Below are 23,388 nucleotides of genomic sequence, written 5' to 3'. Positions count from 1 at the left end.
CTGCTCATTAGCAGCAGTGCACGTGACCAAGGTTACTCGGCAGAAAGGTTGGCTTGCATCTGACCCAGCTTACTCTGTTTAATGTTTCTGAGGCTAATTAAAGAGCCACAAGATTTCTTACTGAGTAAAGGATAATTGTGCCAGCAGGCTTAACAATGCTTGTACTAACAGCGGCTGCTGTGGTTTATTGCACGTTTGTAACTCAAGACTTTATTTGCAGTGACTCTTACCTGTCCCATTGCTTCTGCTGGGCCCACCTAAGCAATGTGGAATACCTGCCTGGGCCTTAGAAACACTTGGCTGCCTGCTATTTAAAGTAACTACTTAGGTGCCCAAAATCTGCTCCTGGGAGCAGGAGGATTGTTAGCTTTGTAGTTGCCCATGGGTTTCCTGTGGAGGTGTGAGTCCTTCCACATCCCATTAAATTATGTAGCTGGTATAAATCAGGTTAGCTGGACTGCTGTCAATACAGTCACCCTAATTTAGAGCAAAGGTCTGGTCTATCTGCTCTCTAGCTTGGCATGTCTCAGATGATGTGATGATAATGAAGCCTGGAATTTAGGCTATCACTGTTTTCGAAGGAGTTCCTCTGTGCAAAGCTGAAGAGGGTTGTTAAATCTAAGTTCACATCAGGGCACAGCTGAGATCAGAGGCAGGTTTTGGTACTGGAAGTAAGAATAAAAAGTGAAAAATCTCAGTATGTAGGAATGTGGAATACAGTTAATTTACATTTTGCAACGAATTGATATAAATGTGCAGTTGCAGTTAACTGACAGTGGGGTAAGAAAAAATAGCTTTAATTGGCATAGTAGTTGTAACTTACCTAAACAGCCAGGGGCCTAAGAAAGCATGGAAGTATTGCTTCTCCATCAGGTCAGAAACTAGTTAATAGGAAAAGGGGAATAAACTTGCTTTTCCCTTTACTCTGCTTCGTGTGTCTTGAGTGATTAATCTGTTCTTTGCCTCGAGCTGTTAATCTGCAGTGGTGACATTTCAATTATAAACGGCATTTTGTCCATCCCCTCTGGATATTCTGGATTTGTCAGTGCTAAAACCTCACCAGTACATGAATGCAGCTTCACTGATAAATGCACAGCTAAACCTTCTTTGCTTTCAGGAAACATTTTTGGAGACTATGGCAGTATCTCTAAGCATGAATTTGAGTCCAGAAAGAACAGCAGCAGTGCACATTCCATACTCAATAAATTTGAGACAACACTGCCTTGATGAAAAGAGGGGCAACAGACTAAGTGGGTGAGGCATTGATTCTACAAACATCCTTCCTTTCTTTTGAGAAACATGAACAGTGAAAGTAGCAACAATAACATTCCCACTTTGTCCTTCAGTGGATTCTCCTCCTGACTTGTCTTGGCTCCTTATTCCTAATTAAGGAGATTGATAATACAAGGGAGGTTATTCCAGTCCCAGCCTTTCTGTGCTGTTTAAGTCAAGTAATTTCTTGTTTTTTGAGAGAATTCTGATCTGAATCCTGAAGAATATAACTGATTCTTACATCCTCACAAGATTTCTTTTTTTATTTATAAACTCTGGTTCCCTTTCTACTAGCCAACACCTCCTTAAAAAAAAATAAAATCTACTAATTTTTCCTTTTCAGAAGTCATTCATTGTTCTTACATTCAGACTTACAGACTTCAGTTTCTTGTTTTTATCAAATCTTTTGAAAATTGCAGTACTTCAAGCCTCAGCCTTTGACTCTGTCATTGTTTACAGGGACTGTGCAGCCAATGAAAGGACTGAGCAAACCTCTCCTCTCTGGCTCACCAGCCACATTCTGCATTAATAAAAAACCCAGCCTCTGTGTGTTATTTGATCCTTTGTTTTCTGGTATAAATTACACCAAGGAAACAGTTCTTGGTAACATTTCAAAAATATTATTTCCTTCACAGCCTCTGGTTAAGTGAGACCTTTTTCAGGACAGGTTAATCCAGCATGAGCTCTTCAGGAGCAGGCAAATTCCACCACTTCCTGGTGGCCGTTGTTCTAAAGGTTTTTCTTTATAACAATAACTAGAAATACTGAAAGTATAAACCCATGGGTGTTAAAGCTTTGAGAAATCACTGGATATATTTTTAAATGCTCAGTCTATGACAAAATTTCATAATATTTTATAGTTAGAATCACAGAATATTCTGAGTTGGAAGAGACTCACATGGATCATCAAGTCCAACTCTTAAGTGAATGGCCCATATAGGGATCAAAGCCACAACCTTGGCATTATTGGCACCATGCCCTGACCAGCTGAACTATCTCAAATTAAGTGTTTGTACTGTAAAAATAGTTTAAGATCCTGGGCATGCAAAACCTATTTGACTTCATTAAGGCTCTGCTGAGATACTGCCTTGACTGCAGAATGGAAGTGTATTTTAGATGAGTCTTCTTTTGATTAAGGAATACCACTTTTCTTGTCACAGGCAGGTAATGCAAACCCCTAAAACCTTCCCAACCCTCCCAAGTGAAAAAAGGGAAACTAGAAAACAATGTTTCAGCCAAAGTAACAATAGTGGGTTTTTTAATGGAATGCTGTGTATGTTTGTGCTGATTAGAGTGTGATACCACAACAGGGCTCTGGGATAATAATTGCAGTAACAGGTTATTAAAATTTAATTAATTCTTTGGGTCTGTGGCTTTGGTTGCTCATTTTGATTTAGTTCTGGACCCTGGGTGGCTCCTGCATGGCAGCTCTGGTGTTCTCTCACTGGCCTGGGTGCTGCCCCTGGGGATCCCTGTGTATGGGTGCTGGTTATCCATGCTCAGCTGCCCCATGCACCACCCTGGCACAGTGTGACCCACCATCACACCATCCTGATCCCAAACCCCTCAAGATTTGAACAAGGGTCTTTGCCAAATTTTGCAGGTGTTTTTGTTTTTTTTTTTAGTTGCTAACCAGTAGCTGTAGCAGGACAGTTAGGATTAAGCAACTGCATTGTGAATTCCGTATGCTTGCCTAATCTGTTGTTTTAAGGAAAACGGAAGAAAGTCCTAAGATGAATGGGCTGGACAAGAACCACCAAGAGTGAATTCAGCAGAACTGAGCAGTAACTGGGGGAAAAGTGATTACAGCAGTAGGTAATCTCAACCATCAACTCATGGACCGCCTACTCAAAACGGACTCAAATGCTGGGACAAGTAATGTAATTTGTAACCAATAAAAGCTGACGCTTTTGTTATAATTATAAACAGTGTAAAGTTTTGATGACCTGCGCGCCAGCCTTCTGTGGGTTACCACCCAGCTCCCTACTTTGCGCAATCTGGAATGAAGGGACAGCATCACCTCGCCCCGGTGTGTGAATTGGGGCTGCGCAGAGGGGATCGAGGCCGTGTTCGCGACAATCCCACCGCAACATCACCCCACCACGGCCTCGATCCACCACCACATCACCCCCCGAGCTCTGCCCGGCCCCTCCGTGCGAGGGATGGAGCGCTCGTCCCGCTCCCTGCCCCCTGAGCACTCATTAACCGCGGTGCTGCCGCTCCGCTGGGCCGCGCCGGCGGCTCCTGCCCGGGGAGGCCGGGCCAGCAGAGCCGCCCCCTTCCCGGTCCCTGCCCCGCTCCCGGCTGAGGACCAGGGCCGTGCCGTGCCATGGCCGCTCCCTGCTACCTGGGCTGGGATTTCAGCACGCAGCAGGTACCGCGCCGCCTCCCCCGCCCCTGCCCTGCTCTCCCCTCCCTCGGCCGGCGGCGGGGCCGGGGCTGCCCCGGCTGCTGCGGGGCTGCGCTGCCCGGGACGGCTCCGAACGCGGGCCCGGGCTGCGGACAGCGGGGGCTGCCCCGGAGGGATGCGGGGGATGAACTCGGCGCTCCCCGCCGCCACCGCGGCTGCCGAGCCAGATCGGGGCCAGGCCTTCCCTCTCTCGCCGCTTCCGTCCCCTCCCCGCGCCTTCCGTCCCCGCTCTCCTCCTTCCCCTGGCGGGTTTGGTTTGCCGTGCGGGGCTGCTCGCGGTCCCCGGGCCCGGCCGGTGCTCCCTGCCCGGGGCTCGCACCCGCTGCAGCCCGACACGGCTGATGCCAAATTATTCACGGAATCGCACGATCCTTAGGGCTGGGCTGCCCGGAGAGGTTGTGGAGTCTGCGTCACTGGAGACAGTCAATAGATGTCTACACAGCATCATGTGCAATGTGCTTGGGGACGAACCTCCTAAAGCAGGGAGGTTCGACCGGATGATCCACCATGGTCCCTCCAACCTGACTGATTCTGTGAGTCTGTGGATGGGACCTCTGGAGATCATCCAGTTCAAACCTCCTGCCAAGACAGGGTCACCTGGACACAGGAATATATCCAGGAGGGTTTGGAATGTCTCCAGAGAGGGAGAATCCATGTCCTCCCTGAGCATCCTGTTCCAGTGCTTGGCCACAGTCAATGTAACAAAGTTCTTCCTCATTTTGAAGCGGAACTTCCTGTGCTTTAGCTTATGGCTGTAATAATTCCAAATGATTTGTGTGTTTTAAGATGCCCATGGCCTTCACAGTTCTCATATCCCCTTCACCTTCATCCCTTTCTGTTTGCCCCATCTGAAGCAGTGGGTTGTATGTCCGGATGTGTCCTGTTTCCCCATCCTGCTAGGGATGGGTTAAGTCCTGGAGTAGTGCTGTGGTCCTTTATGTCGCCCTAGTTATCAAGAGTTTTCTAAAGCCTTCTGAGTTTACATTCTTGTAGAGAACTTTCTCACACAACTTTCTGTAAATAACCTATTGTTTTGCATTCTTTCATAGAGGCGGAGAAATTTGATGTACAGGTAGTTTGTCCAGTGTCGTTGGAGAGGTGGCATGTTCACCCTCCAATCCACTGGCATCTTTTGAGAACTATAAAAGATTGGAGTCAGAAAAAATAAATTAGTCTCTTCATCGTGACCAAGGCTGTGGTGCGTCGTTTTTGCTTGTGTCATTTGGTGACACCTTTATATGCAGGCTGCATATAGATCCCTCTGCCTGCTGCTGTAGGAGCTGGGATTTGCACCCAAACCCAGCTTCCCAGTGTCTTTGTGTGAATCAAAACTCTGAACCTGGATGTTCAGGTTTCTGCTTGAAATTCTGATTTGTTGGCACAGCCAGGTATTGCTGCGCTGCAAATAGAAACTCTGCCCAAGTTGTGCAGAGGCCTGAACATGTTAAAAATAGGTGTTCAAGCATAAATCACCATTATGGTTGTGCTGAAGTTTGGGAGCTTGAAAAGACACATCCAGGTTAGGTTGATAAGTGTTTTTATGGGGACATGCTGCAAGCAGAGAGCCAATTAAGCTGCAGTGGGTCAGAGCCATTTTTAAGCTAGTGCAGGTTGGTAATGAGTTGTGCCAGGGCACAAAAAATGGCTCTACACTGCTATGGTAAAAATGGGGATGGCCTTGTTATTTGAATGCAGCTCCTTGAGATGACAGTCTTTGTAGGTTTTTTTTTTTTTTTTAATCAGTTCCTTTAGCAGCAGTTTGCACTCTCCCCCTGGTTGAAATAGGCACAGAATGTGAGCTTCCTTCTTGCTTTTCTTCTCAGCTCTTACTGTCTTTCTTTAGAACTAGGTGAACTTAAGTGAAGACAGATGAGGAAAGGTTGTGGTACCCTTCTAATTCGTGCTTACAAGAAGGCTCAGCTTTATGGAGTTGGGGATGTTGCAGTAGCTCAAAATACACTTATGTAATGCCCTCTGAGCTTTGACAAATGGGCAGAGTTTGATTTGCTCACCATCTGGGGAGCAGGAAAGGTGCTCAAGGTACCCTAAAAGGTCTGTGAGGTTCCTTGGTAAGATGAGGCAAAAAAAGAAGGGGTATGACATCTTTAATCTAAGACACTGTATTCTTTGGAGGAATTAGAAAAACTGGCTACTGTGATGCAAGCTATGAACCTGGTAACATGTTTGCTGTTCTTCAGCACATGCCTGTAGCCCGATCTTGTGCATTACAGGAGAAAGAAAACACAAACAAACAAACCCACATGTTGCTGAATAGGTAACATTCTGGAAATTCACATAATTGTTTAATGTAAAATTATGCCCTACTTTCAGTGAGTTGTATGGATTTGGGTGATTTTTTTTTTTCATTTTATCTGTGGGAATTAAATTATTATAAATGAGTTGTCAGTGCTATTCAATTATTGCTAGATTTTGTTAACTTCCTGTTTTTTATCTTCTAGTTGAAAGTCATTGCTATTAATGAACAGCTGAGGGTCATTTATGAGGATAATGTTCATTTTGATAAGGACCTTCCAGAATTTAAGTAAGGCTTTTTCTATTTTATATTTTACTTGGCTAATGTAATTTAAAGCTTTGGAGATTGGGGTGAGGGGACTGTTGCCCTATTTGGTCTCACTGATATTTATGGAGGCATTAAAAAAATCATGCCATGTTAATGTTACCCACTCTGCAAGGGTAGTATATGCTCTTGCCTTCCTTGAATGTAAATATAACAAGAGTTCCCAACAGGAGGTAAATTAAGAAAATATACCCCAAAATATTACATATAAATAAACCATTCTTTTCCTTTTGGAACTTCAGACTTGTGGACATGACTGGGTGGGATGCTCTCAGAATAGCACGTAAATTGCATGAGGGGAACATCTAAAAGGCATTTGGAGATAAATTCGGTTGTTAAGATGTAGGATGACAGTATTTGCTTACTTAAACAATAGACTAGAATTGACAAGTGTCATCCTCCAGTCACAAGTTTCAGTAAAACACATTTATTTACTTGATGGTTTAGGTTTAACAGCAGAATTGAGCTTCATCTTTGAGGTTCAAGTCACTAATTGTGACAGAAATAATTATGAATCACATGCAGCCAATGAGCAATATCAGCAATGGCTTCTATCACAGATCTTACTTCAGGATCAGGGCCTTTCATTGAAAATCACTTATTTTACAATTTTGTCAAACATGTCACCTCCTAGGAGTTTGCTTTTACTTTTTCATGTTTCAAACTCCAATCCTTGCTCTTAACATAAAAGCATTGCAAATTCTCTTTGGTCATTAATAAACTTGAAGAACTCTGCTTGGCAGGGAAAAAAAATTACTCAATTTACCAAGAGAAAATCCTGTTTTTCTACAGGACTCAAGGTGGAGTCTACATTCACAGTGACAGACTGACAGTCACTTCACCAGTGCTTATGTGGGTCAAGGTATGAACAAACTTTTATATGGATCAACTTTTTCCTTGCTGTCACAGAAATGAAAGTTTATTGTGAGCAATAGTGGAACCCATCACTCAAATCAACATAGTCCTTTTGCTTACATTCTGTTTCTTTGAAGTGTTGTTCTGTGTCTTTGGTATGCAAATAGTAATGCTATCCACAAACAGTAGAAATTGCTAACTTTTTTTTTTTTTGTTGTTGTTTGTTTTTTCACTCTGTGCTATTACAGCATTCTGCGTGTGAGAAATTCCTTCCTGACTTCCCTTCATTTGAAAGAAAGACTCTTTTTTTGCCCCCTCATACACAAATGGGGCAGCTGTCACTCTGCTCTGCTTAAATCTGTGTTTTTGTAGCATGTCTATTACTTAAACTATTTCATTTAGAATAAGCTCTGCTTACCAATTGATGTTGCAACTGGTAAGTGGTGAAAGGGCAATTTATTCACTGGTTCCCAGTAACTTTGACTGATATTTATTTTTAAGTACAGCATTTTTTTCCTATTTTGAAATGAGGCCTTTCTTACTTCTGTGCAGATTCTGCAATACTTACATGTAGGCACACAATTTGTGGTAAATGGCAGTGGGGCTGGCCCAGCCTCATGCCCAGTGGGCACAGCTGTGAGCAGCAGGTGAGCAGCACTGACAGCAATGAGCCACGGAGTGCCCAGGGGCACTGAGCAACCACCAAAGGGAGCAGAGGGCACAAGGTGCAATGCATGGACATGAGGGTATAAAAGGTTGGGCTAAAGAACAAGAAGGGCTGATGCTTGCAGCCTTCTGAAGTGGGAGGGTGCTATGCTGTATGGGCAGATAGGTGAAGCCTTCTGGTGTGGTGTTGCATCCCGGAGTTTGGGTTTAGATGAGGGTTTTTAATTTATGTTAAAATAAGTCAAGTGCTGTAATCCCGCGTTTCCCCCGCGTTGTTCCCCCCGCGGTTTCTGCCCCCATGTTGCCTGCTGCCGGCTCTTACCCCTCTGCCGCTCCTGTAAGCACCCTGCCGTCCGGCCCCGGGAAACCCCGTGCTGGCCGCCCCGGGCCACACGGTCCCGCTCAGCCCGCTCTGGCTCGGTGCCCGCCCCTGCGGGGTTCTCTGGTTGGTCGCTGTTGCTGACGTCACCGCCGCGGCAGACGCCCCTATTGGCCGGCAGGCCGTGGATCCTCTCGCCCCGCCCCTCCATAAGGCCCTATCCCGCCGGCACGCAGACGCCATTTTCTCCCATGCGAGTGGCGGGAGCGGTCGCGTCTTTCCATCGAACCGCGCCTCGTGACCAATAAACCGTTCCTGCCAAGCACGGAGTAAATGGACAAATTTCTTCCTCTTTGCCGGGTCCCTAGCGCACGGCAACAGCGGCTGGCCAGCCCACGCGCCCGAGACACGGAGCCGTGTCCGGGAACCCGCGGCAGCAAACCCCGGCAGCACGTGGAAGCTACGCCACAGCCGGGCTCCCAAGAGCCGCGTGCAGCCGGGGAGAGCAAAAACCCACGCCGCAGTGTGGGAAGGTGTTGCTGTGTGTGGACAAATGCTTAAAGCCTTCTGAAATTTTCTGGTGATGTTCTGTGTGTCGTGGCCCTCTCAACTGTGGCATATGCTGTGACACTATGTGGTACTCTGTAAATTTTTCTTATTAGAGGGATTTGAATAGTTAAAATATTAAAAAGGTCATAAAACCCCCCTGGTGATCCCCAGTTGCTGACAAAGGTTTGGTAAATTTGCTTGCAGTTGGTTTTTGAACCATAATGAAGAGGCACTGGTGTAATTATTAAATCAATAATATCATGTAGGTATATATGATGTTTCTTTGGCAGTCTTGCAGTGGTCCATTTGTCAAGAGAGTTTGGGAAATAGTGATCTAAATTAAACAATTGAAGGCTAGATTAATTTTTGGTTTTAAATTTCAGGAAAATATGCTAAGAACAAAATTTGCCTAGGTGCTTTGAAGTGTGAAAATCACTTGAATTATCATTCTGTTAAAGAATGCATGAATTTGTTGGCACTGGGGGCAATGGTATTGAGGTTATCTAAATGTCTTGTAGGATGGGGTGCAGGGTGTACCCTATTAAGATTTTATAGATTTTCAAAAGTAAGAACAGAAAAGATAATCTTGCTTTGTGTCTAGCACTCTTAAAGTGCTTTTTTAATGAACTGGAATTCTTTAATTTTTGCCTCTTATTTAGGACTCAAAGAATGGATCTTTGTGATTCAGCTTCTTTAAAGATCTTATTTTTCCCCTCTGTGACTCAACTTTTCTTTTATGGAGTCTCACTTAATAAATTAATTTATGCAGATTTTTGAAAAGTCCATAGTCATTAACTAATTTTTCATTATCTGCCAATGAACTCTTATCAGTGATAGCATGAATTTACTGTTTAATTCCAGATTGTGAGTATGCATAATTTGGTAGCTTGTTACTGTCATTCTTGATTCTGTTTGTTGTTGTAGGCTCTGGATATGATCTTGGAAAAGATGAAGTCTTCAGGCTTTAACTTCTCTCAAGTCAGAGCTATGTCTGGTGCTGGCCAGGTTAGTTTATACAAAAACGTTCAGTTTTATGGTATTTCCTTGATGGAATCTAAGGTTGAGTGATAATTTTAAACAATTGTAAGGCAAAAGACTGTAATGTCATAAAATAAGATCTCAACTTCTACATAAGCATCCACAGACATTCCTTGGGGGAAGTGGACACCTGAAGCATACAGAGCAATCACTAGAAGATGATGGGAGTGTGGAGGATGAGGTTTGAAGTGCAGCTGTTTAGATCAGCGTAGTGCAGAACTGCTTGGCTTCAAGGTGTTTTAATTCTTTGTTTTGAATTTCAGCAGATCCAGGTGCTTGTGGAAAATGGGGTAGGAAAAACAGCAAGGAGCACAGTTTGCTAAAAGCACAGTGACATCCCACTGAGCAGTTTTTTGTTGGCTCAGACAGGGATCTGCACAGAAACAACAAAACCCAAATGATGCAGAAATGACAAAAATGCTGCTGTGATTTAGCCTGCAGTGCATAATGACTTTTATTTAGTGAATTTATAAAACCCACCCTGACATTTAGTCAGTTAGCCAGTCTCCTCCTAGTACTCCAATGAATCAACAGAGGCTTTTATAACTTTTCACAGATGATATTCAGGGTGAGGACAGCACCAAAGCAATAGCTAATTCTGACATGTGAGGTTTAGGTTATTCATCTTGATGCATCTGGGACTAATTAATCAAAACCCTTGCTTTTATCTCCATGTTTCATTGATTGCAGTTGAAAGTCTGAGCAAAGTGTCTGAAAATCAGAGCTGGTATCAAGGCTCTGTTATGAATTCTTCAGTGGAGCACAAGTTGGGGACTGCCAAGTAACTCCACCTTACTCAAGTGAAAAAAGGGAGTGATTTCCAGAGTGCCCATATTCCCTTTATTTTGCCCCCTCCAGCAAGGGGGACAGGCTTGTAACTGATGGATCAGGGGGCTGTGCTGAAATAGCACAGAACTAAATCTTGACTGTGGAGCCCTGGCTACAGCTCAAAGAGCCCTCAAATAAATATCTAATGCCATTAGCAATATGATAAATGTTCCCTACTAGAAAATTCTGTAATTCCAAATAACTTTCTGATTTAGTGTCTGCTTTGCTCTGTCTTAAATAAGAGATTTTTTTTTATGAGACCCTTGATTTGAAATGGGCCATTTTTGGTCCTAGTTTGGAGAGAGTTCTTTTGTTCCTTAGAATGTAAGATCAGGATATGAACTTTGAAGCTTGGGAGGGCATCTCCAACTCCTGTTTCTGTGTTTCTTACAGCAACATGGGAGCGTGTACTGGAAAAAAGGAAGCACACAGATTTTAAAGAATGCATCATCTGAACTGCCTTTACATCAATCACTAAAGGTAGGGTGCACAAAAACTCTGAAGGGAGGGCTACACTGTCCTTTTCCTGGTCCTTACACATTACTTTTCTTCCTTTTTTTGGCTGGGCTGCAAGCTCCTGCAGCATAAATGAAATGTAGTAGTTATTCCTTCTGTTGCAGAACTTTTGACATTTCAATTTCCCCTGAGTGATAGTGTGCTCTGCTTTAAAAGCTTTCAGGTGCCAGTGGGTGTCCCAGAATCTTTCTGTCTCAGAGTAACAGCCTCTTTGTTTTGCTAGAAAATGTAATATTTTTGTAAACAATCTGTAAACATTTTGTTTTAATATATTTATATAAACAAAAATTGTGGTGAAAAGGACTGCTATACCTGAGTTTCTTGCAGGACGTACAAGTGATTTCAAAAGGAAATATCTGTTTTAAAAAGACCAGTTTACACTTGCCTCCAAAAGGATAAAAGTGTAATGTTGTGTGGACTTAAAATCTTAACCAAGTACCTTGTTGAACTCAACATTTTGTATGTGTGTGATTGGTGAGCTTTGCACATGGACTTGATGAGCTTTTATTTAAAAAGAAAAATTGTGAGCACTCAGCTTTCCTCTGGAAGACCGTTCTTCCCTTATTTCAGTGTTAGAAAGGACAGGTATATGTTGAAAGGGAGACTTTTGTGTTAAATGTGCTAAGTCATTAGTTTTGTAACTGTCTCATCTGTGCAAAACTCATGGAAATGGCATTGAAATGCTGGAATAAATGGTGTATTAAGCCACAGTTGTATTTCCAGGTGGTTATGCCATGTATTAAGGAGAGATATGTTAGTAGAGCTGTGGGAAGATAATCTGATGGTTTGCCAAGGGGTTCTAAAAGGGGCTGAGGTTTTGGCTACCAGAAGATGTGCTGCAGGGTCTGTGAAGTGACAGCAGAAATAAGAATGTTGCTTCCATCTGATGCAAAGTTTGGGTTGAACTTTTAATCACTGGTCAACATTCTACCCAATTTCTGCTTTCTGTAATTGCTGAGAGAAGGGCAGAAGGCACAGCAGAGAACTGAGCTGTGAGCTGATACCTACGGCTGCTGTACTTTTATTACTCCAGCAGGGACTTCTCAGAGATCAGACTTGCTAATAAAGGGTGTTCTTCATTGCAGGGCTGTTTTTCAGTCAGTAACAGTCCCATCTGGATGGATTCCAGCACAGCCTCCCAGTGCAGAGCACTGGAGAAAGCCCTGGGGGGAGCCCAGCACCTGGCAAGTGTCACTGGCTCCCGGGCCTATGAGGTAAGGAATGGATAGGGAGAAAGTTCCCAGCAGAATCCTGTGCTGGAAACAATTCTGTCATCCCAGGGACCTGCAGCAGGTAACCATCAGCTATTAACTATGAAAGACAGAGCTTTTGAAGAAACTCCAACCATACTGTGCTTTGCATTAGTCTCACAAAGGAGGAGGCAGAAATTTTACAGTGAAATGAACCAAACACTGGAAATTTTTGCTGCAGGAGGCAGTTGGAGCATTTGGCCAGTGGTTCCCAATTACAGTGTTGGGTGGCCATGCTTAAAGTCTCAGGGCCTGCTTCTCCCTGGGAGCATCTTGTCTGGTCACATTTCTATTGGGGTGGAAACCCAGTTTGTGTTACAGGTTTGTTTAGGGTAAATCCATCCATCTATTTGTGAATAATGCTCTAGGTTGTTTCTGCAATTAAAAGGTTGGCCTTTTAATATTCCCTGGAGGCTGACAAGCAGCTGTTGACCTAAGAAGTGTTTCAGAGGCTTGGGACACTGTCAGAGATATGCTGTCACTTGTCTCCTCTTCCTGACTCTTCCCTCCTTGTAACTGTGACAGTGAGTTTTGGGGTGGGAGCAGGGCTGCCCTTCAGGCACCTCAGCACCTGGCTACTCATACTCTTGGTTCAACAGAATAAGGCTTCAACCTCCCAAACTGATGTTTCTGTCTCTGAATCATCATGCAAGCTTTATGGTCAATGTTGAAATCAGACTTGGCATACCACTAACAATTTATTTTTCACTTGCTAAATGTTAAGGTTTCAGTGTTAGGTTTTTTGATTATCTGACATAATACAAGGATGAAAAATAAGTATTCTTACAGTTGTTTTTAGCCTGTGCTGGAGATTCTGCTTTGAGTATGGAACTTCCTGCTTTAATTTCAATTCACCTGCATCACAGGCAGGTACATAGATTGTGTAGCTTAAACCTTTTCAAGGATTTGAAGGCAGCATTTGAATTGTGCTGGTTCCTGTGCACAGAATAAGCGTGATTCATTCCATTGAACTGTCATTTCTGAAATGTAAATTATGGATAGTAATGCTTTTCCACATGCCTTTTTTTTCAAAAGGTGAACAAAATTCTCATAATGAGACTGTGTTATACCCTGTTTAGTGCAGATTGCCTGCTGTGCACTGACTTTCATCATGCATCAGGCAAATTAAATATCCAAAGTGCAATGTTCTGAACTCATTACACAGAGTTAATGATTATTGACTCCATTTAGGGTTTGTGTTTCTAAGCATTTGCATTTCTTTCTCAGCGTTTTACAGGAAACCAGATAGCAAAGATTTACAGCCAGAATCCTGAGGTCTACAAGCAAACTGAGGTTGGCTTAACTTCAACTCCCTTATTGGAAAACATGGTTGAAAATCTTTTAAAATTTATTTTGTGCAGATGTTTTTACAGACCTTTTTGCTAAAGATTATTCTGATTCTTGTGTTTGAATTTAAGATGGAAATTGATTTTTTTTTAATTTTTATTTTTATTAAATTATTAGTGGTTAGGCAGATAAAAATCAGACATCAGTTCTACTTTAAGTGCTATTTCTCAGGCTGGTGAATAGAGCTTTAAGCTGAAGTTATCGGGGGAGGAGAACCTCAATCCATCCCACTCCTGTCAGGTTGGTGCCAGAAGGAGATACCCAGGGCCTGGAGAGGGGTGGCAGGGCAGCAGGAGAGCACCTGAAGGACAGCAGCAGCCAATAAAATCACCTTCATTGGTGGCCCAGATTAAATGTCTGGGCAAACACACATGGCACAGAGAATAAAGAGGGGTTAGAGGGTTATGATCCTTTTGGCATCATGGAGACATGGTGGGATGCCTGCTGGAGTGCTGGAATGGAAGGATACAGGCTCTCCTAAGCTGGTTCTTATTCAAGGATCACCACCTCCAAGCTCTGAAGAGATGCATCCCAACTAAGATTAAGGCAGGTAAAAACATCGGGAGGTTTGTGTGGATGAACAAATTGCTGCTGGGCAAATTCAAACACAAAAAGGAAGCCTACAAAAAGTGGAAGTAAAGGTAGTAGCCTGGCAGGAATACAGAGAGGCTCTCTGAGCAGTTAGGGATCAGGTAAAAGTAAAATCCTGACAAAATTAAATCTGGCCAGGGACATCAAGGGCAACAAGAAGTGTTTATAGGCATGTTGGTGTTAAAAGGAAGACTTTGAAAAATGTAGGCCCTCTCCAAAGGAAGTGGGGGACCTGGTTACCCAGGCTGTGAAGAAGGTCAGGTACTCAAGGACTTTCTTGCCTTGACCTTCACTGGCAAGAGTTCCAGCCACATCACCTGAGTCACAGCAGGCAAAGGCAGGGACTGGGATGAGGAAGAACCACCCAGTGTAGGAGAAGATTGAGTTCAAGACCATCTAAGGAACAGGAAGCTGCACAAGGACCTGATGAAATACTTCATAGGTCCTGAGGAGACTGGTGGATGAAGTGGCTAAGCCACTATCCATCATATTTGAGAAGTTGTGACACTTTGGTGAAGTTCCCATTGACTGGAAAAGGAGAAACATATGAAACATAAATTTTAAGAGATTTAGAGATTTTAGAGGAGCTAAGATTTTAGTTAGAGATAAGCTTTACTAGAGTTAATTAAAATAAAGAAATTTTGTAAGTAGGCCTTGATGAAGTTAAGAGTTAGTAGTTAACTAATAATTGATTGCTTGTCAACACAATGTTTAGTTAGCTGGGTTTATAATGAAGAATATAGAAACTGACAAATAGCTTTTAGGAACATAAGACAATTGTGGGCCTCCTCTGTTCTGAAACCAATTGAAGACAAGGAATGGGAGTTCTACCAAGGTTCATTTGTCATATTTGCATTGAAAAGGTAGGAAGGTCAGAAAGAGGAAGACTTCATTTACTTCCTCATTTTGGGACCCCTCCCCATGAAAGGGACCACCGGCCCATTTCAAGGAACAAACTACGCATGCTTAATAGTTTTTGAAATGATTAGCATACGAAGTGAGGAATGGGATGTACTAAATGATGAATATGTATTTGTATTTTGGGTATTCGATTCTTGTGTGGATAAAAGGACTCTGTAATCATTTGAAAGGTGCGGTGTGTATTTGGGAGCTATCCCGCACGCTGCCCGGCGTCGCAATAAACATACACTTTCTAACTTTAAACTGTTAGATAGTTTTTGTCCATCACAGTTGGATATTGGTGCTAGATCAATATCCATATTTTTTTTAATAAATCACATAGGGATTTTTATAAAGGGGAGTAAGGAAGATCTGGTTTTCCATTATATCAGGTCTTGGTAGCATAATTTTTTTTTTTTTTTAAATCTCACCACTGTATAAAGCAGTTCATTTCATGAGAAAGTGAATTGCAGCGTTGACTCTGTATTTTGTTGGAGCATGCTTAATTTTAAATTTTTTTTCCCTTGTTTTCTTTTACATTCTTATTGTAACTAGAAAGGTATGAGATGAAACAGAACACTGATATGGTCCGATCATAAGCCTAAGACTAAATTTAGAGAAAGATATGTTACTGGGGGGGAAGTGGGTCTGAGAACTGGTTAAACCAATTTCAGACTTTGAGGGCTGTTTGAACTGATGGCAACTTTTAGCAATAAAACTTATGCAAGATGCATTCAAGCACAAAATCTCTCTCTGCCAGAGCTGCTCTTGGGGACCCTCAAGGAGCACTTAACAGCTTTGCAGTCTCAATGACATGTGGAAGGTGGATGTTTTTGCTTCTGTAGGTCAGCTTGCTAAACTGGCTGGCTGATTCACAGTTTAACTTCATCCTTTTTTTTCCTTCCATTTCAGGCAGCTAGTGCCCACTGGGGCACCACAGAAGGTAGGCCTTTGTTATCTGAGCACAATGTGATGTATTCTCGGGGAGAGATGCACAAAGAGCAAGTGCATCATTAAATTTCCTGGCCATTGCAACCACCTCTTAGATCTCTGGCTATAGTCTGCTCTTGAATGCTGTGAAGCAGTGGTTTTGTGATCATTAATAAAAAAAACCTGTCATTTCTGGCTCACTCCACCAGCAGTGGTTTGATTCTGTTTAGTTATTGGGTGACAGCCATATTTCTTCTGAGTGAGTCACAGCGGAGAATGAGGAATTTGTCTGCTTTTGTGCCAGCTTCTTGGGATCAGGCAATACTGGATCATGCAGGAAGCCTGCTGGTGGCTGGTTAACCTGGTGCTCACACAGCAGGTGTGAAGAGGAGGAAGGTTCATGGTGGATCAGTGTCCTGTGTCATATGGGGCATTTTTTGGCCAGCCCTACAGCTGGATTTCATGCAGCTGGAGCAGGCCCTGAGGCAGAGCTGCAGGCAGTGGCTCAGTTCAAAGCTGATTATTACCAGCTCCTGGGAGTAACTCCTGGGAGGTTGGGGTCTCAGCTGGAAGGAAGGCAAGGGGTCATGCACAGGTGCTAAAGGTGCTCACAGAGCTTTGCCAGAGCTTCTAAAAGTTTACAGACCTGTGCTGTAGGTGGGGCAGAGCAGGGTTCTGCCATAACACACAGCTGGTTTTGTGGTGGTTTTTTTTTTGTTTTTTTTTTTTTTTTTTTTTTAATCTTAGTGTTTTTCTTTGTAAATGAGATTCTGTAATAGACTGAAGTTGTGGATTCATGCTAACACAGTATGATAACATACTAGGTGTGTCTTGCATGTTTCAGAAGGCAGAGCTTTTAACAGCTTTTATTGTGGGGTTACTTTGAGATTGATATGTTCTTTATTACTGTGATAGTCAGAACTGAATAACCCTTCTAGATGTATTTTAGTGTGCTGTCTGGGCCTAACCTTAGGCATCTATTAACATTTGCTGCTTCCAATTATTTTATTTGCTTTCCACTTCCTTTCTTTGAAGTGAGTACTGATATGACTCAGTATTTCTCACTTTTTTTTTTTTTTCAGAGAATTTCTTTGGTCAGTAGCTTTGCAGCTTCCCTTTTCCTAGGAGCTTATGCACCCATTGATTACAGTGATGGTAAGTGTGGACTCTTTTCATAGTAACATAGGAAGTTTTCCTTCCCATCTCCACGTTACATAGATGGAGGACAAGGTGTCTGGTATTTGTTTTCAATCTTTAAATTTTAATGAGAAGTATATTAGTTTTTAAGCTAAGTTACTCCTTTCAGTTTGATGTTTGCTATGCTTATCTCCCCCCATCATACTGATTCCCACTTCTATCAAATGGATCCACAGAAAAGATTCTTAAATGTAATTATAGGTTTTTTTTCATTATTTTCTGATGTATAAAGGAATGGTGCAAGATCCTCTAGAGGCATCAGAAAGCTTTGCAATCTGAAACAGAACTTCAGAGTTCTGATATTCTTTGGTTTTGCTGGTTTAGCTTAGAGGTGCACAGGATGTGAACATGATGTATATTGTGATGATTTCTTCCCCACCTAACTGGAGTATGGATCTACAAGAGAAGTATATTTTCAAAATGAACTAGGAAAAAGCATAAATAAAGCAAAATGTACTAAACCCAGTTAAAAAAAGAAATCGTCCCTATCTCTCCATTCATCATAACAAAGACAAAAATGTGACAAGACTACTGTCTCTCTTTTCTGTTGTGTGTTATCTCAGTTATCCAGCTTTTAAATGGCAATTTAAAATGGCAATCACAAAGGAAAGCATTTTCCTGGGAGCTCTGCTGTTATTTCTAAAAAGCATTTCTGATTTCTGCTCTGAAACTAAGAGAAGATATATTTCAGAGCTGAAAGGTTAGATAACAAGGCTCTCTACGGAATTTTTGCATTATAGAGACATGGTTGACACCTGTGTGTTAAGACCAATTCATTTTTTCTCCTTTGTTATTCCATCAAATCTTACAGGAAAAGACAAGACACCTCAATTTTAGCTAATGGACAACTTGCTATCAGAGCTTCCAGTAATACTTGAGACCTCAGAAATGGCAAGGCAATCCATGCTTATTTCATGCCACTTGTGAGATAATATTATTTTTCTGGTCCTGTCCTTTTAGCCAAAATTCATAGCTGAATTTTATTTTTTGTGTATTATTTGCAACAATAACTTCTTGGAGGTTTGCACCTTGCTCCTCAGCAGGTCCAAATACTGAGCACTTGGGCTGCTCAGCCACCTATTGTATTTCAAAGAAAGATAGTGTGATCTTTAGGTGCTTTTTCTGATATAGAAACATATTGGTTTCTTATTTTTCAGTGAGAGTGAAGTGTTAATTTTGCTTCTAATGTTTAAAACTATAAGCATTAAAATATCTCATGTTTGGGTTTGTTTTTTTATTTTTTTTGGTAAGGTTGCTTTACCTTTTCTGCTTGGAAGCAAGTGGAGGAAAGCCATGCTTCTCCAATTTCAAACACAAAAAATTGGAAAACAAAATATTTTAAAGAAAAAAAAATAATTTCCTTAATTGGAAAATTTTCTTAGACAATGAGTCACATTTTTCAAACAGCTCCAGGAGAGCCTGTTCTGTTACACCTGTGGGTATTTACAGAACCTGAATCAATGTTATGTGCTGTTCAGAGCATGTGGGATTATTAAATCTTAGTGTGAAAAAAGATAAGAGAGCTAAGCAGGATGTTACAGTTCTCTTTACAAGACAAAAGTTTTTTTGGCATTGTAAGCTATATTTTGCCTCATTCATTCCTTTCTTCTGTTAATATAATGAGAGAAAATTCTAATTCCAGTAATAAAATTATAGTGGATGCAGCAGTTATTTGGATGCAGCTGAAAAATTGTTTTCTTGTCATTTACAATTTCTTGCAATTCATTTGATCTTTTACTTGGCACCTATGTATTGTAGTTTAAAATGCATCTTTCAAAATAATATTCAGATAATAGACCTATTCTTCATTTCTGTAGGTTTAACTTCAGGTCATATCTTTAAAAGACCCTGTCAAATTGTTTAGCTCTACACAATAACTTATCTCCAAATTGGGGGTTTATTGTGGGAATTCAGTTCCAGGATTTTTCTTTTTCTTCTTAAAGGTCCAATCTTTTAAGGTTCAAATCATTTATGAATGGCTGAGCACCCTGAGTGATTGATTTAAAAAAAATGAAATCACCTTCTAGTGGAACGAAGAATGATTTTTATTTATATTGTGCAGATGTTAAAAGTAAGATACATCTGGGACCTAAAGAAGTTGAACACTTGGGCATTATTTCTTTTAGAACATACCTTAACAGCAATTCAGCTCTTGACCTAGAGGAGCTTTATCTTTTGAAATGCTTTTCTAAGAGCCTTAGGCAAATTGTAGCTTAGCACACTTGTTTTTTGCTGTTCTACCAAAAAAGGATGTGTTGGACTAGAGCCTTTTCAAAAGGGGTGTGGTGGGCTGAACTTGGTCCTCCTGTAGCTTGTGTGGTGTCAGCAGTTACATTTCTCATGGCTTTAGCTCACTGGGCAGAGGGCTATAATGCAGAAACAGATGCACTGAACTGCTTCTAAATGTATGCAAATATTGATCTTTACTTTGTTGATTAATAAAACCAGTTAGTCTGCATTGTTGGGTCATTGTAATGAAGGTGTTTGTATTCTCTCCTTCCCCACAAGTGTTCAAGCACTTCTGTATTTGTAGTAAATATTAGCAAGTCCTGCTTGTGCTCCTGGTCATTCTGTGCTAAAAGTCAGTGATGTTTGCAGTGAAATATAGAAATCTATTAATCCATGTTTTGACCCTTTCCTCAGTTCTTACTGTGCCATGGCCTTGGCTGTTGACCTTCACTGGGCTGCCTTTGATTTTTCACTTGCTTTCTCCCCTTACTCCTCAGATTATGACTGACTTTTTTTTTTTTTGTGTTAAACTTTGTGATGCAGATCATGAGCAGACGTGCTAGAGTCAAGAACTCAGTGTGAATTGCTCCTTGTATAATCAGAGGAGCATTCAGCTCTGTTTTTTATTTTCCTCTGAGACTCCCATGCCCACAACTGGACAGGATGAATCCAGCCCATCAGATTAATAGTTCTTCTAAAACAGTTGTTTCACAGTTTTTAAATGAGCTTCTGAGTTTGGGGCAAATTGTCTCACCTCTCTTTTCTCAGGGCATATGAAAGTCTTTGTGCCACTGCATCTACCAGTCAAACTCAAGTATAATGTAATATGTCTATTGTACAATGTAAACATTCAGTTATAAAGATTAGAGGCTTTTCTGTTTTATGCAGGCAAAATTGGAGGCTGCCCTAATGTCTTGTAAAATTTCATTGGAGGATTCTGGTGAAATGTTTCTCTAGGCTTCTAGGGTGAAAACCAAGAAGGATTAAAAAAAAAAATCAAAAAACCGCAGAAAACAACAGCTAATCTTTCTGTAGAAAAATCCTATTTATTTAAAGATTCTGTTCCTCATTGCATTAGTTTAGTGAAGAGGTTCTTGGCCTTTTAAATCATGCAGTTTTCCAGGAAAATTTATAGATTTGTATAGAAAGGACTGTTATGCCTGAGAGCATGGAACCTGTGGCTGCTCACACCCTGTACCTCTGAAAAGTGCAGGTGGTGACTCTGGGCTGAGTTGACCTTGTCAGGACACAGTTTACCCTGGGAAGGAGGGGATGGCTGGATTTAAGAGTGATCTCTCAGAGAAACCTGAGATATGATGGAGTAAATCTTGCCACCTTTCCTTTTCTGGGTGTGTAGTAGTGATTTTGATGGCAGAAATCTTTGCCTGTGGGACGGTTGTTGCACTTTGTGCTCTGTCAAATTCCTGCTGTTTCATCATAGGCCAAATCTTTTAAATCTGTTTAATTTGCCTGAAATGGGATTGATTGATTTGTATGAAATTAATTCTATTTTTATGTTAAGTATAATCCAAATATGCTGCTGTTTGGCTTGGGTTGTTCCACTGTGCAGCACTTTGTTTACAACACCGTGTGGAGCACTAAGTCCAGACAACACTGGGGGTGCTTAGGATTGCACTGATAAATAGAGAGTTTGTTTACAAGTGCTATTCAACCCATTTTTAAGCCTGTATGAAAAAGTCTGCTGGGAGCTGATAGGGTGGGCTCACTTGTGTTGTGCAACCAGCAGCAGAGTGTGTGTGGAGTGTGTTGAAGGCTCTTTCTCAGAGTAGAAGCACTGCTGGAGCCTTGTGATGTGCTGCCTGAGATGGGTTTTGAATCCTTTTCTTCCTCTGCATCCCAGCACTGCAAGCAAAGTCTTGCTCCACAGGCACTGCATGTGGCATCAGCCTCACCATCTTTATGATATACAAAGCTGAAAAATGTATTGAACAGAAGGAAATACCAGGTTTTCCACTGTGCTCAGCTGAGGATGTGGCTGTGTTTCTGAGATAAATAAATTGTGGGCTAAACAGTCTTTGGAATGAAATTGGCATTAATCTAGAATAAGACTATGTCCCAGAGCAGCACTAACCAGAAATACAGATTTTCAAGTCTAATGAAATGTGCAATTAAAGGCATCTTAGAATCATAAGCCAGGGGTGTGGAGTATGTTATATAGACTTGGCCACTAATCAACTTCAATTAACTTTTAAACCAGCAATAAAACAGTGAGAAGAGAGCAATGAGAAACCAAACCAAAACTGCAAAGGCCTTTCTCAGAGCTAGTGATAGTTCTGGTGAGAAAACAGGTGACCAAGTCAGTTATTTAGGTTTTTAGCAGCCTGAAAATAATTTCACAGAATCTGGCCTCAAGAGGTTTGCACACTTGCAGGTGTTGCAGATTTCAGATGGGCTGCTCAGCTTTCCTGAAAATTGTGGCTTTGGTATTCAAAGCTGGATACCAAATGATGCTCAAAATTAGAGGCTTTATTTGAAAAATTGAAAAGGGAAACATTAATATGTAGGAAGATTAGACAGTGTGGATTTAGATGCTTATAGGATACTCAGCTCAAAGGTAAGTGCAATGTAAAGCCATCCCACTGAGGGGGAAGTTTTTCACTTTTAGGTCTCTGCTGAGCACAACACATTTTCAAGGGACATTGCTCCATCACTTTTACTCGTACGAAGTCCTTGTCTAAGGTGGAAGATTTGGGGGGGAGCTGATGAGGAGGCATTGATATTCCTGTCTTTCCTCATAATTTGTGAATGACTGAATTGCCTAGTGCATTGTACATCAGAGAAGCACTTTCTGCTGCTTTTGCAGGTGAAAGCTCTCCAGAGGCTAAATTATCAGTATCCTTTATTCTTAGAGGAGCTGAAACAGTTCTCTTTAAGTGAAAAACATACACCTGTAAGTTTTCTGTTGTTGGAATTTTCTGGTCTTTGCTAAATCCAGTGCACTTCCTCTTTTGATCTGTCTTATAGGTTCTGGTATGAACTTGCTGCAGATTTGGGAAAAGGCATGGTCAAAGCCCTGCCTTGATGCTTGTGCCCCTGGATTAGAGGAGAAACTAGGATGCCCTGTACCATCCCACTCAGTCCTGGTATGTCCCTGGCCAGAAGAGTTGTCAGCAACAAGTGGAACTTTGCTGGGAGCTGTGCTAATGGCACTTGGAGTGTATTTGTGTGTGCAGTGCTGCTGGTTTAATATTTCCAGCTGTGCTGTGAAGGTGTTTTTCAAAGCAAATACTGACATCTTTGGAAACTGGCACCCAGAATAGCTTTGGTCTCCTTGGGTTCTTGCATGCCCTGGGCTGTGTGAGAGACTTTTGGGTAGGTGCTCCAATTATAAGAATTTTTGGGGTCCTTTCCCATGCCCCAGAGCACCTGGTCACTGCAGAGCTGTGCACGGGTGTTTATTGCTGCAGAAACAGAACCCAACATTTGCATTTCTCAACAGAGATCTTGTTTTAAGCTGTTTGTAGAGTTAATGAGGTAATCTTTGTGAATAATTTGGGATATTTAAAGCTCCTCAGTTCACATAGCATAATGGTGAAATCAAATCATGCCTCACATCTCCCGAGTAAATGAGTTTAGTCTTACTACCCAGCACAAAACCAGCTATTCTTTAGCTGTGCACATGTGAGGCAGTGGAGATCCCCATCACCTGAGCCCTCTGAATTCACTGCTGATCTGTAATGGAGAGGAACATATTAAAAAAAAGTCCTTATAGATGTCCTTGTGTTTTTTATGGATAGTTTTCTTTTGTTTTTTTCTCAATGGCTATCAAATGTGGCTTAAAAGAATATGGTTTTTGACCTCTAAGATAATAGGGGTTGTGTTCCAGCATTTGATGTTGTGATGTATATTAATGTTGTTTCCTCTTATGTTTGCATTGAATTTCTAATTTCTA

The 23,388-nt window shown here is 41.7% G+C and overlaps 1 protein-coding gene across 6 annotated transcripts in view; it reads left to right on the top strand.

The window, feature by feature from the left end:
• Nucleotides 1-3,497: 3,497 nt before the first annotated feature.
• XYLB (xylulokinase) overlaps nt 3,498-23,388 on the top strand; it is an 84,385-nt gene continuing 64,494 nt past the window's right edge. For 4 of the 6 annotated variants that reach the window (XR_008434140.1, XM_053959986.1, XM_053959984.1 and 1 more), the window contains exons 1-9: nt 3,498-3,646; nt 6,142-6,224; nt 7,053-7,122; nt 9,574-9,654; nt 10,909-10,995; nt 12,117-12,245; nt 13,509-13,574; nt 17,132-17,204; nt 22,461-22,579. Coding sequence is in view for 5 of the 6 variants with exons in the window: in XM_053959986.1 (XP_053815961.1) it covers nt 3,602-3,646; nt 6,142-6,224; nt 7,053-7,122; nt 9,574-9,654; nt 10,909-10,995; nt 12,117-12,245; nt 13,509-13,574; nt 17,132-17,204; nt 22,461-22,579 (753 nt within the window). In the remaining variant the exon portion in view is untranslated. Of the gene's footprint in view, nt 3,647-6,141; nt 6,225-7,052; nt 7,123-8,297; nt 8,430-8,660; nt 8,738-9,573; nt 9,655-10,908; nt 10,996-12,116; nt 12,246-13,508; nt 13,575-17,131; nt 17,205-22,460; nt 22,580-23,388 lie in introns of those variants that run through there. The other 2 variants (XM_053959997.1, XM_053960006.1) reach the window with 2 other exon arrangements.

This window comes from Vidua chalybeata, chromosome 1, assembly GCF_026979565.1.
Source record: "Vidua chalybeata isolate OUT-0048 chromosome 1, bVidCha1 merged haplotype, whole genome shotgun sequence".
NCBI classification, from domain to species: Eukaryota; Metazoa; Chordata; class Aves; order Passeriformes; family Viduidae; genus Vidua; species Vidua chalybeata.
This window is presented reverse-complemented; position numbering and strand designations above follow the sequence as displayed.